This window comes from Nylanderia fulva, unplaced genomic scaffold, assembly GCF_048542155.1.
Source record: "Nylanderia fulva isolate GAGA-0341 unplaced genomic scaffold, ASM4854215v1 Scaffold11, whole genome shotgun sequence".
In the NCBI taxonomy this organism is placed as follows: domain Eukaryota; kingdom Metazoa; phylum Arthropoda; class Insecta; order Hymenoptera; family Formicidae; genus Nylanderia; species Nylanderia fulva.
In genome coordinates, this window is record NW_028189302.1 from 4,887,237 (window position 1) to 4,902,949 (window position 15,713).

The window sequence follows — 15,713 nt, forward strand, 5'->3', positions numbered from 1 at the left end:
GCAATATGCATCTTGTCCGTTCATTGGAAACCAGAGCTCTCGAGGTTACTTGCGCACGTCCATGTGGTCGGTGGCGTTAATTACCGTGGTAAAATGACTGATATCATCTTGGTAATCCGAACGAGTCGTCGCGAAGAGGCAGGCGGTAAATTGTTTCTACCGGAAACGTGCGAGTCGTATCGTTCTCATCTTTGTCGCGTTCGCGTAATCGCGAAATTGCGCGGAATAGAAATTTCGTCGGTTACGCTCGGTTGTTAAATTATCTCGATTATGTCAATTCGCAAATTGTCAGCTATCGCGAGCTTTAAATGCGATAAGATCGCGCAATCTTTCTCTAGTTCGAAAGGGTTGTGTCATTGCTTAAACGTTCATCAAAAAATAAAATAATTTCCCGAAAAGAAAATTCAGGGTATCCAGCAGACTCAATGAAAAAAATTCCCTGACTTTTTCAGATTTTCCAAAACCAGAAATTTATTTTTTTCCTGACTTTTTAATATTATTTTTTCCAAATATATAATTTGCACATATCTATATGATAAATCTATTAAATGTTAAATCATGAAATCCTTGAGATATTTTTGTCGACAATGAAAAAGTTCGGAAGTTAAAAAAACAAAAATTTAAATTAATTATACAATCTGCATTGTGTACAACAATCGAAACAAACATGTCACTATAAACTATTTAAATAATCATCTTTTTTATTTATATTATATCAAATTTTTTAGTTTTGTCTAATGAAATGAAATAACACGATGATGAAAATATAAATTAACGTACACGCTGTAGATTAATCGATTTGTCAAATTATTGAGACAAATGTAGAATAATGTGAAAAAATCCAGCTAAATAGTCCTGATTTTTCCCTACCAATTCCAGATTTATAAAATTCCCTGACAATGCTGGGTTTTCAAGATTTCCCTAACCGCTAGACACTCTACTATTCTCGCTCGAAACAAAGAGCCTGAGACTTCTTTGAAACTCCCGTTAGACTCGAATATATATATGTATAGCCGCCCTTAATTACTTTACGACGCTTAGTTAAGCGAGTGCGACGATTAATAAATCCGGAGCGGAAAGGGCGAGGGAACTTTTAAAACGACGGATTTTTTTCTTATCGCGACTACAACAGAGTATATAGATTAAAGGACTGCGAGATAAGATTACGGCTTCTCGCAAACAGTGAGCCGTGACAATGGGTGATGATGCGCGCCTCCGTGACTTCCGGTTTCTAGTATGAAGATGTGGGATCGCGATTCGAGGTGAGACAACAATGCGTTAAACAATTATATACGATTCCTTATCTTACTCACTTGGTTATTCACCGATCAGCTGCGGGAAAATTCAGAAAAAGGGAAAAACGAAAGAGAAATTTTATGCGCAATTACGAACTTTCCTGATCCGCCGATGATCGCGGCGACAATTAATTAAGGTCCGAGCAATCGCGTGACCGGAAATACGAACGAGAATCGCTATAAACGGCGTCATGCGTGGGCGGATTGCCGTGTTCGTTATTCTGATAAAGAAGCGTTATTATAATGATTACTATATTGTGTATCCTTGAGTATTATTAAATACAATGGAATATTATTCTCTTTAACTCATCTTGCGACTCGAATTAATTTTCATTATGATAAGTTGCTTAATTATATAATCAATACATTTTGAGTGATCTGAAGAATTAGGCGAAAAATTGCTGCCGAAAATTATAAATTAAGGTTTTCATGTTTATATGAAATTGTCTAATATCTCTCGGCCCAGAATTTCAAGTTTGATTTATATTTAATCAGTTTGTATACTTTATTCACGATAATATTTGCGATAACAAAATTATGAGATAAAGGATGAGAAAGATTGGAGCAAATTTAAAATTATCTCGTTTACACACATTCGATATTAAAATTATACTGATTGATTGGTAATACATGAAGCATAATGATGATAATATTCAACTATATAATTCTAACTATAACTCTACGCGTATGTATATCCGAGACGCGATAACACATGTTTCTTTTTAATATAGTAATACAGCAATCAAGATGATGCGTAAGTATATACATCAAGGCAGAAAACATGAGAGTCGAACACGAACTTTCGATTATACGCACTATAAATTTTCAGACCACGCATCATTAACTCGTCGATGGCTGAAAATCCGGCTAGATCGATGAATCGGAATAAGGTAATATTGGTCGGTGAATTATTTCGCGTTACGAGAGAGAGAGAGAGAATCGTGAAGACATTTCGCTGCACAATTGCGTGGATAATTAGCAATGAGAAAGATAACAGCCCCTCTTTCCGTCCAATTCTAATAGAACAATAAATGCTTACGCTATTAAGATTCCTGGTGTGGGAAAAGAGATTCAATATATAATTGCCTAATTAACTGCAGCATCATAAAAACAGATTGCACAAAGGATAATTTATTTCAAATAATTAACCGTAATAAAAAAAATATATATATATGAATAATAATTACGATCAATATAGGTTTTACTTTTTACGATAAGCGACGACCTTGAAGTAAAGCAATCGCTGCTGCCCGCAGCAGAGTCGAATGGCGAAGATGATTTTTCGTACAGACAAAGCGTCGTAAATGGACGAAATTACATGTGACGCGCCATTAAAAAAAGGAAATGGATAGAAAAGCGTGACCGCAGCGCGGAGAAGAGTAAATCGTTTCTCGGGGTACATAAAGAAATCGGCGGAGAGATTGGTACGTCTGACGAACGATCTCTCGATCGAATCGAGATACGACGATGGGCCCTCTCAGTCTTACTCTTCCCGTCTCGGCCTTTCTCTACCTGTTACCATCAGCGCCGGTGAGTCTCTTTTTTTTAAATTTAAATTGCGCTATTTCGATACAAAGGCACTGCAAACTTCGTGTATATTTTTCTCAGAACATAGCTTCGAATCTTGGAAAAATAGCGACAACCGAACAATCGAACGGTGTCATCGGTAATATTGATTTGCCAAAAGAGGCTTACAAAATTAATGGGAAAGTCGAACCTGAAAAGAGCTTCTCAAACGGTGGCTCCATTGTGTATCCGTTGGAAATAATCAAACCCATGATAAGTTCCGACGCGACGAAACTCAACGTGGCCTTTCAAGCAAAAGTGAACTCGAAAAAATATCCCCAGCCCGCGAATCAAGACGAATCGAGCGAGAAATTGTCGGACGAGCTTAAGGAACTTTCGATGGAGAAGCATCTGCTTAAAAGCTTAAAGGGAGTTCCCAAACACAAAGATACGAACGTGAATGATCATCTGTCTATATCGGATATTATAAATGCATTAAAGGAACAGTTTCCCGACGTGAATACACCGCTCGAATCAAGGAACGCGGATAAAAAACATAACTCCGATAAACCCATCGAAAAAAGAAAGAAAAATGATGTCAAACTCGATAGGAGATCGATCGATGGATCGAGTTTGACGCAGAAGCCACCCGGTAAGGATTGCGTGAAGCTTCCGGACGAATTTAATCTTGAGCATAACATGGGGAATATGTATCCGAACGAGGGCACGATTCAAAACGGGCAAAATATCGAAACGAATCAGATTAACAATGAAGAATATAAAAATTTGGAAACTAATGGGTATAAACAGCAAACCGAAGCAGCATCAGAAGCTACGGTCGCTTCGGAAGCTTCAGACGGTTCAGTTAATTACGAAGACTTCTATTCAAAATCAGCTGATAATCTTGGACTCGGTCTGACTCTAATTGGTAAGAAGCATATTATCGATAATAAAAGGGGTAATCGTTTGAACGGTAAATTCACGCGTCAACATTAAAAATATGAGAAACTTGTGATCGACGATGTTACGAATCAATCTCGATTAACATTAATTTAAACTTTCACATACATATATGTATGTATTCGTGTGTATGAGAAATAAATATATTATTTATCCGTCAAACAGCTTGGAAATGTATTTAAAAAATATATAAATATAATGATAAATGAAATGCATGATATATATTTTAATAAACTCGCTTGCATTAAAATGTTATTGGCTAAATAAAGAAATAAATAAAATGAATGATATACAGAATTATAATGACTGAATCACGAATATCTCGAATTATAAAATATGTTTGCGTGGACTTGTCTCGCAGTTTGTTTAAGCCTAAAGTATGTGGGGGACTTTTAGCGTGACATTGCAAGATCTACCTACCCTTTCATATATAATTCTATATTACCCTTCCCCGAAGAAAAAAAATTGCAGATCCGGTTCGAGGTCAATTCCCTCGACTTACATTCAAGGTTAGAGCGTGTGACACGGCCGTTAAAACACAATAGATCATTTCAAGTTGTTGCGGAATATAATTAATCTTAACAGAGCAGCCGTGCGGATATTCGCGACGATTGACGACCTTCGCGCGGATCAACCAGAACAAGATCTAAACGATTTTTCCGCTCTTCTCCTCATCTTGCCCGGCGTTTTGCGATTTATTATATCGTCGACAATTTAAAGATAGAGAATTGATCGATAACAATAATATTTCCGAGAATGGCAGATATATATATATATATATACACATATATATTGCGAATTGTTCCGACTTTGACGAGAGTTTCGTCCGCACGAATGTGCGTATTGAGTTATATAATCATATATATCGTGTTCATCCAATAATTTGTACGCAACTAGAATATCGCATCTATATATGCGACAATCGGATATGATACATGAGTCGCGAGGATTACATGATCGTCTATTAAAGCCTGATATAGAATTCTATAGCAATGCAATATGATCTATAGTCTATAGTTTGCGAGTTGTTGAGCGAAATAAACTTATGTTCATTCTACGTTCCGCATTCTAATATCGCGATTAATACGATATGACGCTGTCAAATGCGTTCCCAAAATTATTTCTGACTTATATCTTTTCTATATTTAACGAAATTAATTTTACAAAAATTTTTGCTCCATTACAATCATTCTAAGATGCAAAGTAAGGCATGATAAATGAATATTTTCAAAAATATTGACGAATGAAAAAATTTTATTAAATAAAAAATCTTGTAATGTTTTTGAGCATATATTTTTTGGATATATTGTATTCATATATTTTCTTTTATGCTTCTATATAACAGCCGACTGAAATTTTTGACATTGATTTTACTTATTTATCCACAATTTTAAATGACTAATAATTGTAATTATAACATCTCTTCATCAGCTTTACAGAAAAAAATATTATTATACATTTAAAAACTGCTTCCTTCGAAATATTTTAATTTATTTAAATTTTTTCACATCATCGATAGTATTGAAAATAATCACACGCTTTATGCGCTTCACCTTCGTATAATAAATAAAGGCACAAAATTATAGCTGCACGATAAGGCGCACTTAAATATTTATTAGCATAAAAGATTCAAAGTGTTTCAATACTTACTTTCATAATGCGGTAGATATTCTGACAATGAGTACGAGCATAAAAGCCGTACAAGTGCCGACGCGACGGCGACAATGTAACAATTGGGGCAGAAGCCCAATCTGGAGGTCAACTCGCTTGAAAGTTCGTTCGATAAGCAAAGCAAGGTACTTGTGTAATCGGGCATTTATGCAATTCACGCATGTGCAAATTTAATTGTTTTCAATCGACTAGTTTTAAATGTATATATATTATATCTCATTAGAAAGAAAAAATAATTAATTACGGCACCATACACACTAGTCTATATACGATAGTTTAATTTAAAAGCTGCAAAAAATTAAATTGATCTAACGCGGATTTTCCAAAATGTCAGAGTAAAAAAATTTAATACATGAGGAAGACTGCGCGCTAGATTTTTGCGCAATCAGCCAATATTTTGCCAAAATCGCGTTCTTTATGCTTGACAGAAACTCGTATCCTCGTAAAAGGAGGAAAAACGCATGTAATAAAAAATGAAGAGGGATCCACGAACACACACAGTGTTCGAGTGTCGCCGCAACGTCTCCCTCGGCGATCGATAAATTTAATTACATATACCGAGAGCAGCGCACAGCCATTCTTCCCCGGATGCTGAAACTATGCCGGACAGAGCAGTTCGCATTCGTGTATTCGACCGTTTTCTCCGTTTGATCAATATAATGATTTTCTTTTCATTGTCCGTCCAAGATAATGATAAGATAACAAAATGTACGCGTAGCAAAAATGAAAGAGAGAGAAAGGCTATTTCTATTTGATGATTCTTGATAAATTTCTGATAAGCGCATCGTAGAGAAATCCGACGTAGAATTAAGCTTATAATAATTATAAAAACATGTAGAATAATTGTAAAAATTTTGTGCAGATTTAATGCGGCAAAAATCGAATTTGTCAAAGTAAAAATTGCATCTGAATAATATATATAGTGTAATAAAATGGAATGTGAATGTAATAAATGCCAAGAAAAATGAAATTTTTATTTTTTGCGTAAATAGGAAAGAAAATACAAAGGCATCTTTATAATATCTTTAATTCTCAATTTGTGCGAAAAATTATTTAAATTCAAAGACATTGTCCGAAAATTTCACGAGAAAAGTATGTCAATGAAATTTTCTTGAAATCTGGTTAAATAAGAATCGATCGAAAAAATTATGAAAAAATAGTCATTTGAAATATCATAATCACGTATTTGAAAGATCGAGTTAACAATTCGATCGCGTTTTGCACAACAAATACTCCTTTTATTTTCGAGGCAATCTGAGGCGCGATTGCAACTGAAATTTCGCAAATTTAATTAAAGCAAGACCGGCACGTGTGCAATTTTTACAATCTGCAGAATTGCAATTCGCACGATGCATAGGTATAAATGATAATGTTTTCCCGTTCAATACCGATTATCCAACGTCATCCCAACATTCGATCCGTTGGACTGTGTGTTTTATGTAACACAATCCGCACGTGTAATCGTTATTCTCCTTCACCGGCGTGACCGATATCAAAGGATGGCCACAAAGATGGCCCCTCTCTTTCTCTTTTTCTATCAGTTTCTCTCTCTTGACATTGTCAAATTCGCGGCACCTCGAAGTAATGTGCCGTACGCGGCTCTCGAGACGACGCTCGGCGTCAATTCAAATTTACCAAATAAATAAATAATTTATTATATATATGGCACTCACATTTAGGACGATGGTATTCAAGGAATCCGCGAGCGCGAGGTGTCCAGCGAGCGATTCCTCCTCCGCCGCCACCACCTGATGTCTCCAAGCAATTCCCAGCACACGCTGACTTGGCCAAGGGATCTACTGTACCTTGCACTTTGTATCTGTCAAACACTCGCGACGCGGAAGAACGCGCGTCTCCTAACCCGGAAGAGAAACGCGCGAGCACCACCTGATACCGGGAAACGATCTGAGTCTTGGCACTCGCTCGCGGCGCGAATTCAATCGACCGCGATCAGTTGTCGTAAACACTGGTCGCCATGCTGCCGAGGCACCTGTCAATACGGTCGCGCGGCGGCGCCATCTTGGCGCCCGGCGTCCACGTGGCGTTCTCAGACGGCCGTCCGAGGTACCAATCTGACAGTTCTCAATTACCGACAGTCGCGGTATCGGACGAGAAAATTGTACCGTTCATATTTCGCGCGCTAATGAAAAAGACCCGCGATGATATGTTAAAATGGCGGAATTTACTCGACAAAATTTTCGCCCGATATCAACGCGAAATATGCGAACGATCGACCGATATTGTTCTCGGCACTCCCGATGCGCACTTATCTTTGAACGATTTAATTATATTCCCGGCGATTTACGTGATATATAGGTCTAATAATGTCTCGGACTAGAATCGTGCAGAGACTTGTGTCCTTGAGGCGCGAGTAATTCTCACCCTCGTACTACCGGCGTGATGTATTATTGTATTTACGCGTACTACAACACGATGTACTGTATTTACAGATAACGCGAAACTTTTCGACACTCGCGGTACACCACAGGCGATGCCTCGAAATGTAATATCACACAAACGACGCTGTAAACGAACAACGAGCGCGAAGAGTACTGCACACCTCGAATTCCGATGCCGACTGCGGTCCGATTCCGAAATTCCGTGTCCGTACTATACGCGAATCAGATTGTCGCGGCAAATTAGAAACGCCGGCGCTGTCGGAAATGGAATCTAAGATGTTTTAGATGTAAGAATTGTACGTATGTATTTTTATGGCACGATTTCGTAATATTTACATTGAGTACCAACGCGCACACGAATATTTATGTACGAGTAAAGGAAATTCTATAAGCCGTCACCGCACGAAGGTCGAATGTCAAGATGATACTGCGGCGTACTGCGCGCTGCGCGCGCGCAGGAATGCGGGAGTGATAGAGGGGGTAGAAGGAGTGGGGATTAACTCGCGGCGACGTACGGCGTCATTCACACTCACACAGTAAGACGCAAGCGACAAGGTCATGTCATGAGTTGCGTTTCGTTGATTATCGTATTAAATATGCATAATATTATGCGAAGCGCAATTTAATAATGTTCTATATATAATAATTGTCGTCATTGTTATAATATAATATTCTATATATAATTATTGTCGTCATTATTATAATATAATATTCTATATATAATAATGAACTTAATTATCAAATAATATAATATTCTATATATAATAATTATCTTAATTATTATAATATAATATTCTATATAATATTTATTATTATATATAACATGTAGAATGTATAAATAATTCTTTTAATTAATAATTATTAGCTTACATCTATACGATCGTAAATCGATCGATGAACGACATGTAAACATATTTGGACGAATCGAATAATACAGAAGCAAGATTTATTGATGGTTCATTAATACATAATATATTTATTAATTTATTTATTAATATATATATTAATTTTTTAATTATTAAAAATTGAAAAAAACTTTAAGGTCGTGTTCGAAAATATGTCTGTCAAGGTTCAAAATTCGAGCGACTAATAAGAGAGCGAGGATCTCTTTGTCCTGATTGATCTAGTGTTTTACCCTACATAAACGCATTTACGAACACATTCTAAAATGCTACTGCCCTCTGGGTTTAGTGTACTTTCCATTAGTTCGAAGTCAACAGTCGCGCGTTTCTCGCCGGTCACTGTCGTGAAAATACGAGTGTGAGTATTAATTATAGTCTAATTTAAACGTCGTTAATTTATCACATAAATTCGATCGCGTCACGTGTCCTGACATCGTGATCGCGCTCACAGACGCGAGATAGACCTCCTCGATCGTGAACTCACTCGACATCTTCGTCCTTCCGGAAGTTGGCGTGACGTCACAGGGCCGACTTGAGATGCCAAAGTTGGCGAGTTTTGGAGGGAACGTGATGAGAACCACCGGGCGCCTTTCGACGCGAAATTTTCCGGATTTTTTGGCGTTGTCGGTCGTATTTTAAGCGACCGATTGCGCGTCTCGGCTCGTAGTTTCGGGTCATCGTGTCAAAGTATCGTTTCGCGACGAAGGAAACTCGAAATCTTCGTGAACTTTGCCAAGTCAACTTCGACAAGGACGCGCCGCCATGTTGCTATTTGTTATCTCAACATCGTACGTTGCAGTCTGAAACCTTCTCGCGAATCGTCGAGTCGGAAATATTCGGCAGAGAGCCAGGACATATTAATCGTGTATTGTCGAAATACGCAACGATCGCGAGTGTATTTTCGGAGTTTGGAAAATGTTCCGTGTTTCGCCGGATTCTCGAAATCGCGTCGGCGCCGATGCTCGGACGATTCTCGATTTCCTGGTGGCGACAGCGAAGCTTCTAGGAGGATAATTTCTGCTGCAGAGGTTGATTTTCTACAGGGAAAACGGAGCTGAGGAATCCGGAGTACGCCGAGATCGGGGAAGAATAATAGTCAAAATGTGAGTCGAATTATTTATTTCACTATTTATTTATAAAGGGATAAAAAAATATACGCCTGAGTGTTGACCGAATTTCATGTCAAGCATCTCGTTAAATCGTATTAATGAAAATTATATTAATAAAATGACTGATAGAAATGACTAATAAAAATAAATAAATAAATTAATAAAATTGCTGAAAATAAATATTGCATGTTTTTTCTCCACAGATGGGCACATATATACGTATTCTTCGCAAAAGGGAAAGTGAAAGTGTCGGTACATATTATCTAACGTCGGTAAGTTATCCGCGTAAATAGTCGGAACTCTGTAACATACTTTACCGACCAAGCAGACGCCATATTGTTTCGCGTCGTGAGAGTCGTTGGTCGAGGTAACGTCGTGTCCCGCGTTTTCGCGTTTTATTCTCTTTTAAAGCGTACCTCGTACGAGTTCGAGTACCGGGAGTGTCGAAGAAAGTGTCGGGTGATCGTGTTAATTAGTAATCTCGCGTTAATTCGCGCTCGTCAAGTGTATTTTTCCGATGTTTGTATTCGCGAGTGCAAGTGCTCAGAAAGACGAATTGTCGGAGGCAACAATCGGAAGTTGGCGCCGAAGCTCGATCAGCTGATAGCAGCGCCGATGTATCCGGATGGTGAGTGAAGTTAGTTTATTGCACGCATATTTATAAATGCTCGCACACATACTCTGTCATAGTATCGATGAATGCGCTCTGATGTCAGATTTTTTATTAATCTTCGTAAAAAAAAAAAAAAAATTTTTTTTATAAGAATTAAATAATAAAAATTAAATAAATAGAATGATATGTAAATAAATGATATGTCGTATTTCTGATATTGTTACATATGTATAATTTTTTATACGGCTTTTATATATCTTAAAATATACATATATTATTTATTATTGACATTGGAAGCGTATACAGAGTTAGTGTCGATACACAGAAGAATGATTCTCGCATGCTTCGATAATAAATTAAGATTGCAATGATATAATATAATAGTGAATAATAATAAATGAACACACATCACGCATATCGGAAGAAGGATGTAGTAGCACAAAATATTCCCCTAAAATAAAAATACGCTCTAGCAACACCGTATCGGTATATTAAAATAGCCGTAATTAGAACGACGGGCACGCGTAGCTGTGAAAAAAAAAGAAAATGAAAAATCGCAATGATTAATGCTACAATAAATAATAATGAGTCTATATCGTGTCAAGTATATGCGAAGAATATCGAAAGGACTATATATCGCAATTGGCGACGCCCCCTTTTTTCTCTCCCGGTTAAAAAAAAAGATAGAAATAATTTTTAAAACAGATATATAATATTTTAACAATTATTCATTAACTTTGACACACAATAGCGACTTGCGAATCATAATTTTGTCACGCGCGAATTATTTCGCGCGAGATTATTCGAGAAGGGGAATCGGCAATCGCGACAACATTAATTATTAATATCGTAGAAACAGCAGTAACAATACAGACAACAATCCGGACTGCGAGACTTGGCAAAGATGCTCGATTTTTTTCGAGCTCGTTTTCCGCGTGAAAATTCAGCGCGTTTCGAATCGTTTCTTGATCGAAAATATCCATGTAAATTATTCCTCCATCTCATCGCACGCACTTGTGCACTGAAAAAAAATTATTAACTTGACTAAACCTTTCAACTAAATTACTATTTTGTTAATTGAACATATATTAGTATTTAAGTCAAATATACCATTTGTTAATTTAATATGTTATATTTAATTTAAATATTTTTATATGTTTAATTAACAAAATAATATTCAGTTAAAAGGTTTAGCCAAGTTAACAGATTCTTTTTGTCAGTGTATATCTGGTTGGCGTGTCAAGAATTGCGAATGATAAATTCACTCGTATAAAAAGGAAAATCTCGATCGGGAATTCGCAGTCGAATTTGTAGCCGAACGATAATTGAATGACTTCGAGATTCACGACGACACGAAATGAATGTACAGCAATTATCATTTTTCCCGATTCTGAAAGATACAAAGTATCAGATCATCTCGTCGAGTGATTTTTTTTCTCGACTTTTCTCTCTCCCTCTCTCGGTTGAATTTAGTAGAGATAATTTTTCGGCTCCTCCGTTGGCTGGCCACAGACTCCGTGATACTTTTTCGTGACGAGACTCCTGCTGCGGCAGTTCTCGATTTCCAAAAAGCACTCGTTACTGTACGTCATACCGTCGGTGCCGCAAACGGGATCGTAATAAGGCGGACAGATTTTTTGACAACCGCGGAACAGGAAACCTTGGACGCATCTCTTCATAGGTACCACGTACACGTGTTTCCTAGAACGAAAGTCAAGTTTATTTTTTTTGCATACTTGAATTTTAAAATTTTTAACTAAAAATATTAAATTAGAGCTAAATTGATAAAAATTGAGCTAAACTCGCTTCGTGCAATTGCAAGATTCGTGAATTTAACATGGAAAAAATTAGCTACTATAGCTAAATTTTAACTATTCCCTATATTAATAATATTAATTTAAAATTCTCTATATTACACATGAAATTAATTATGTCTAAATTTTAGCTATGGCAGTTAATATTTTTTAGCAATAAAATTCTCCGTGTGTTTAACTATAGTTAAAATTAAGATATAATAACGAAATTTCAGGTTGTTATATAGGGACACTTAAAATTTATATAACTATGGTGATTAATTTTTTTTCCATGAATGATTTGAATTAGTACTTGGGTGGGACGAAATAACTTTTTCAATATTTTCACAATTTCCGATTATTTCTCTATTTGACATTCGACGAGCTTGCGTGGGAAGTGGGAAACGTTAGAAAGCAATCGAAAATAGAAAATGACTCTTTTGAAGAAATAGGTCGCGCGAAGGCGTCCAATAATTTCTACTTTCGAAATTGCACGGCGATTGTGTCCAATTCATGTTCGCGAAGTAGGATACTTTCCTCTCGCGTATTTGAACAGCGGGTACGAAAACATCCTGCCGGCTATACATACTCAGCATGGCTGATAGTTTATTATTTCCGTAAAGAAAACGTAATGGAACAGTTCTTTAGATGAATCGTAAACGGCATTTCATCGCGGTTCTATATAACTCGGATTAACCGGCTCTAGGAGTTTCTTAGGCGATCTTTTCCTCTTTTCACAGATATATTTCAACGCGCGAATATGTCGTCGTAATGAAAGTCTATGGAAAGTATTATACATATCGGGGAAAAAGTACTATTGCGGTCAACGAAATTACATGCGCGACACGAAATATTACTGCTCTTTCTCTCTCTCTCTCTCTCTCTCTTTGATGCTTTTAAATAAATGGAAATAATTTAATTCGAACGTTAATAATTGACCTTTCAGCGAGCTACTTCTAGCAAAGTAATGAAATTATTATATCGCAGTATTTTTACTGTATAAAATCAGAATGAAAATTGTATGTTTGAAGTCTAAATACGGTGGCAAAATCATTTTGGGATAATTTAATTGCTTTTTGTATCAACAATAAAAAATAATCGATTGAAACAATATTAAAACGAAAATTTAATTAATTAATTTTATTTTGCAATTTCATTCGCATTTCGTGGAATTATTAATTGAATCTTTCAATCTTTGTAAGTATTTTATATAGAGCAGGATAAAGTTTTAAATGTATCTTTTGTCAATACGAATATTTTTATATAATATTTGCCGTTTGTCTTCCCTATTATTCGATTATTAACGACTTCATTTATTATTTGAAATCCGAAAACCGTAAAAGCAAACGTTATTAATAATTTGCCGTGTACCTAATTATGTATAATACGTTCTTCGAGAATCAGTCAAGGGTTAATTGATTAAAGAGGGCTCGCTGTAATTCTCCACACTTATCGAACAAAGGTTCGTTATAATATGCAAATATAATGCTCCGCGGTCAGGCTTACCCGCAATTGTCCCTCTTCATCTCGCACTCGTTGCGATACAGCTTGTTATCGGAGCCGCAAACAAACTGACGTTCCCCGCTGCAGATTTGGTTGCAGAGCGCGGTGGTGCGACAATGTTGCGCCGGAACTTGAACCACCCTCTGGCCGCAAGTCTCGCGCCGCAGATGGCAGAGGGACCTATAAATGCATACGAAAGTGCATACACGTGACGCATCGGTAAACACACGCGAACTTTGAGGGCGGAATGACCCGGCCGCGCTGTTCAACGATTATCTCTTTTATTATTATATACATTCAGCTCGTTTAATCTCGAAAGAATCTTACGCTCCGAATCCGTTTAAACCTTTGAAAAATGTCGACGTAACCAGAAATAAATGATCACGAATTTCGTAGGGTATATATTTTTAATCTTTTTATATGGAAATCTTTATTTACTCCGACATTTAAATTGAATTTAAATTTAAACTGATAAACGACGACGCGCAGATATTTTGCACGAATCGCGAACCGGAATAGAAGAGTAGGTTTTGAAAAGGGTCCAAAATCCTTTGTCGGTCTCTAATGAACGACCACTTGTGGTTCACGCGTCCCTAATGTTGGACGTTCGAATCCGAATAACGTGCTTAATCACCGATAAACGTTGCCGTCGCTTCCACAAACTGGTTCCTCGGGTACTTCGGCGCAATCTTCGGGGCACTGTTCGGTCTCCTTCAAGGTCGTGCACTCGCCAACGTGAGCCGTTTGGATACCCTTTCTAAAACGCATCAGGTATTTAATAAGATTAGTTTGCCTTGCGATTAATCGGAGGTTCGTAACGAGTGAATTAACGTTAGAACTGCAACTTGGAAAGATTACCGTGTCTTGATATTTGAAGAGCAAATTAGTCATTATTCTCAGAGATAAATGCAAACTTACAAGCAAGCCGCTACGTTCAAATGGCACTGATTTGGATAAGTATTCGCGTCGCTACCGCAAACCGGATCCACCTCGCTTCCGCATCTCAGCTGTTGCTTCATGCATTTCGTTAGCCGAGATCGACACTTCTCGAAGTCAACTACCGTTACCTTTCTTCTTGCATGCCTGTCGATTATTAACACTTTGTTAAAGATTCGTGACCGGCGATCGATTTCTCGTGACAAGAAAGCGCGAGCGATTTTTATTTTGTCGAAGAGAACCGTCGTGATAAATATATACCTGCGCAATCGCTCTCGTTTTACAATTAATTTAATGAGACTTCGATATTAATTAAATATTCTGATTAGTGACAAATACGCACCCGCAGTTTAGCATTTGCATCTCACACTCGTTTCTGTATATATTCCCATCCGATCCGCAGACTGATACTTCCGGCTCGTTTTTGCAATCCAAGGGACACGCGTTGCTTCCGGACGTCCGTTCCCGAGATACGCAGAATGACATCGGCACTTCAAAGACGTGTTTGCTGAAAATTACAGTTTGATAAAATCATCGCGCGTTAGAGCACGAGAGACCAAATTTTCGCGTAAATATAGGATTAAAATTCTCAGTTGCTTGTTGAAGGAAAAATCCAGATATATCGACAAACGTTAGATCATACTTTGCATCTTAATCAAATTGCATATATAATATTTATAAATCTCGGTAAAGAGAAGAGAGCGAAGACAATTCGAGTGCTCTTGAAATTACTCAAGGGATTATAACGAAAAATACGGGACCAGCAATTCACTCGTGCAGAGAGAGAGAGGACAAAAAGAGAAGGAACTCGTAGGGTCAACGTGGGGTTACGAGAGCCCGCGAGATTTTTGTTCAGAGTCGTTTCGCATATACTTACCCGCAGTTCTTCGCCCGCATTTTGCAGGTGTTCGAGTACAAAATGCCGTCGCTACCGCAGGCAGGCTTGGCACCACGCCAGCACGATTCACGACAATGTCTTGTGGTCTGGCAGTGCTTCTTATTCGTACGCACGACGCCTTGCCTGCG

The 15,713-nt window shown here is 37.4% G+C and overlaps 3 protein-coding genes across 3 annotated transcripts in view; 2 read left to right on the plus strand and 1 right to left on the minus strand.

Moving 5' to 3' along the window:
* Positions 1 to 2,762: 2,762 nt before the first annotated feature.
* Positions 2,763 to 3,798, plus strand: LOC114936821 (uncharacterized). The gene is made up of 2 exons (XM_029310139.2): positions 2,763 to 2,825; positions 2,904 to 3,798. The coding sequence occupies exons 1-2, from the start codon at positions 2,763 to 2,765 to the stop codon at positions 3,795 to 3,797; spliced, it is 957 nt and encodes a 318-aa protein (XP_029165972.2). The 3' UTR covers position 3,798.
* A 5,482-nt stretch (positions 3,799 to 9,280) lies between these two features.
* The window catches only part of LOC114936933 (apoptosis-resistant E3 ubiquitin protein ligase 1), a 74,271-nt gene continuing 67,838 nt past the window's right edge, over positions 9,281 to 15,713 (plus strand). Inside the window, exons 1-2 of the mRNA XM_029310283.2 lie at positions 9,281 to 9,836; positions 10,046 to 10,470. The gene's annotated coding sequence lies outside the window, so the exon portion shown is untranslated. The remainder of the gene's footprint in view (positions 9,837 to 10,045; positions 10,471 to 15,713) is intronic.
* The window catches only part of LOC114936936 (serine protease inhibitor dipetalogastin), a 34,226-nt gene continuing 29,215 nt past the window's right edge, over positions 10,703 to 15,713 (minus strand). The window contains exons 4-9 of the mRNA XM_029310295.2: positions 15,565 to 15,708; positions 15,031 to 15,195; positions 14,670 to 14,834; positions 14,386 to 14,508; positions 13,755 to 13,931; positions 10,703 to 12,156 (exon numbers count right to left, since the gene is read on the minus strand). Of these exons, the coding sequence (XP_029166128.1) occupies positions 11,925 to 12,156; positions 13,755 to 13,931; positions 14,386 to 14,508; positions 14,670 to 14,834; positions 15,031 to 15,195; positions 15,565 to 15,708 (1,006 nt within the window). The 3' untranslated portion in view covers positions 10,703 to 11,924. The remainder of the gene's footprint in view (positions 12,157 to 13,754; positions 13,932 to 14,385; positions 14,509 to 14,669; positions 14,835 to 15,030; positions 15,196 to 15,564; positions 15,709 to 15,713) is intronic.

Excerpts from the sequence above, each read along its gene's own strand:
- LOC114936821 (XM_029310139.2), top strand. The coding sequence starts at position 2,763 with ATGGGCCCTCTCAGTCTTACTCTTCCCGTCTCGGCCTTTCTCTACCTG. Across the intron at positions 2,826-2,903 it reads ACCTGTTACCATCAGCGCCG|AACATAGCTTCGAATCTTGG; the intron begins GTGAGTCTCTTT and ends TATTTTTCTCAG.